This window comes from Propithecus coquereli, unplaced genomic scaffold (genome assembly GCF_000956105.1).
Source record: "Propithecus coquereli isolate 6110/MARCELLA unplaced genomic scaffold, Pcoq_1.0 Scaffold69, whole genome shotgun sequence".
NCBI lineage: Eukaryota > Metazoa > Chordata > Mammalia > Primates > Indriidae > Propithecus > Propithecus coquereli.
Genome location: NW_012152951.1, coordinates 3,327,460 through 3,329,340, shown reverse-complemented (window position 1 = coordinate 3,329,340; position 1,881 = coordinate 3,327,460). Strand labels below are relative to the sequence as shown.

General features: G+C 34.1%; 1 protein-coding gene across 1 annotated transcript in view; it reads right to left on the bottom strand.

Moving 5' to 3' along the window:
• The window catches only part of ITGA8 (integrin, alpha 8), a 235,400-nt gene that overhangs the window by 166,126 nt on the left and 67,393 nt on the right, over positions 1 to 1,881 (bottom strand). The window contains exon 5 of the mRNA XM_012660904.1: positions 638 to 712. Within this exon, the coding sequence (XP_012516358.1) occupies positions 638 to 712 (75 nt within the window). The remainder of the gene's footprint in view (positions 1 to 637; positions 713 to 1,881) is intronic.

Sequence of the window (1,881 nt, the reverse complement as noted above, 5' to 3'; positions counted from 1 at the left end):
ACGTCTCTGTGTTGAATTTTGTGAAAGGATATATGAATTTTAATATGAATATTAAATCTAATCAGTCAATCACAGCTAAGAGATAAAACAATTAACACACTAGCAAATATAAACATTTTTTCTCATCTATTTATAGCCCACATTTATTTAACTCTCAGTAGAAAACAAAACAAAGCCAAACAAAAAAGCAATGATAAAAAAATACCATGATAAACGGTAAACAGATTTTCTTCCTGAACGTCTCTGTGTTGAATTTTGTGAAAGGATATATGAATTTTAATATGAATATTAAATCTAATCAGTCAATCACAGCTAAGAGATAAAACAATTAATAGATTCTTGTGATCTTTTTAGATCACATTTTTTCACTGAGTTTTTGAGATTGTCATTTAAAAGTGATTGCCACAGAGTGGGAAGGAAGCTATGCTTCTCATCACAGGTACTTTTGTACTATTTAATAGGCTGTTGTGGGCATAGATTAATAAAAATAAAGAGAAAACAAAATATTTTAAGAAGAAGTTGCCAACATTGACTAGATATGCTATTTAAGGTTCTTTGGTTATTGTTATTTGGGGGATATGGAAGTGAGAGGTAGAGGGTAAAAGAAAATCAGATTAACTATTAGAAGCTGCAAGACCAAGAGAATTCACCTTATAAAACTCCAGACTAAATCCTGCTTGGCAGTAACCCTGGCCTTCCGGATCAGCATTGCCTAGAATGATCAAAATGTATAAATGTTATCACATCATCATTCCTAAGATGCATTTTAATAATCAATTCAGGATGTTCTGTTGTTTTCTCTAGAGCCTTCTAAATTTAAAATGATCAATATGTAGTTGTACGTGTATTTTTAAAATTCATTCCAAGTAACTTACTAGACATTTTTTCATCTATTTTCTTATTGCATATATCACCGTGATTCTAGAGTAAGAATAGCATTCCTTTGGGTTATGATATTGGGTTTTACAACTCACGTTCATTTGAAGAAATAAAATCTTTATCTTTAGACTATGTTCCAAACTCCCCACGTGGTAGTAATATGTCTCTTCATGGCCCACTCGTGCTGAGTGAAGGCAGATGGGTCTGTTGTTCCTAACCAGTGATGCCCTGAGAAACGGAGCCCTAAGCATGACGACCCGAATGAATGCTTTCTGCTGGGGCACCCACAAGGGTTTCCATTTCTATGTTCTTTAATAGGAAGTTAATTTTAAATTATTCTGTTATGACAAGTTAGGTAAATTGGGAAATTGCATTTCCAGTCACAATTAATGTCACAGAGACATTGCAATGCTAGTGTTCACAAAACAGAAAGCTCTCTAGCAATGGCTTGTTTTGTCTACTGTCCAATTTAATTCACTAAGGGGATGTCCAATAAGATCTCACTGAACAGTTTTATGAACTAGGGGAGGCTAACACGTGGAGTCCACGTGTTTATATTACTATAAAAAGTCTCTAGGCCATTAGGATCAGGAATTTACTAGTTCTAACTTGTACTTTTTAAAAGAGTTTCTACCTCTTCTGAAATGCTTACATTATAGCCAAAATGTGGTCAAGTAGGGGTAATCTCAACCATTACATAGGTAGAAATGAACATGCAAATAATAACTCTTTTCTTATCAAGGATATCCCTGAATGGAAACTAAAGTAAGAAGGCAGGAAAGGAAATGCACATCATCACCGGAAAAATTTATAGGCTGGGCATGTGCCCATTCCAGAAGCTTTTTGAAATGGATCTCGCCTTTCCAGCTTTCCCTGGAATGTCTTCTGTTTCTCTCTCTCTCTCTCACTTTTTTTTTTGGTCAATACTTAGCTAATTTTAGCATTATCACCATCAATTCTTTCCAGATGTTCCCTTTGTTTTTAAAAATATTTTTCTACATC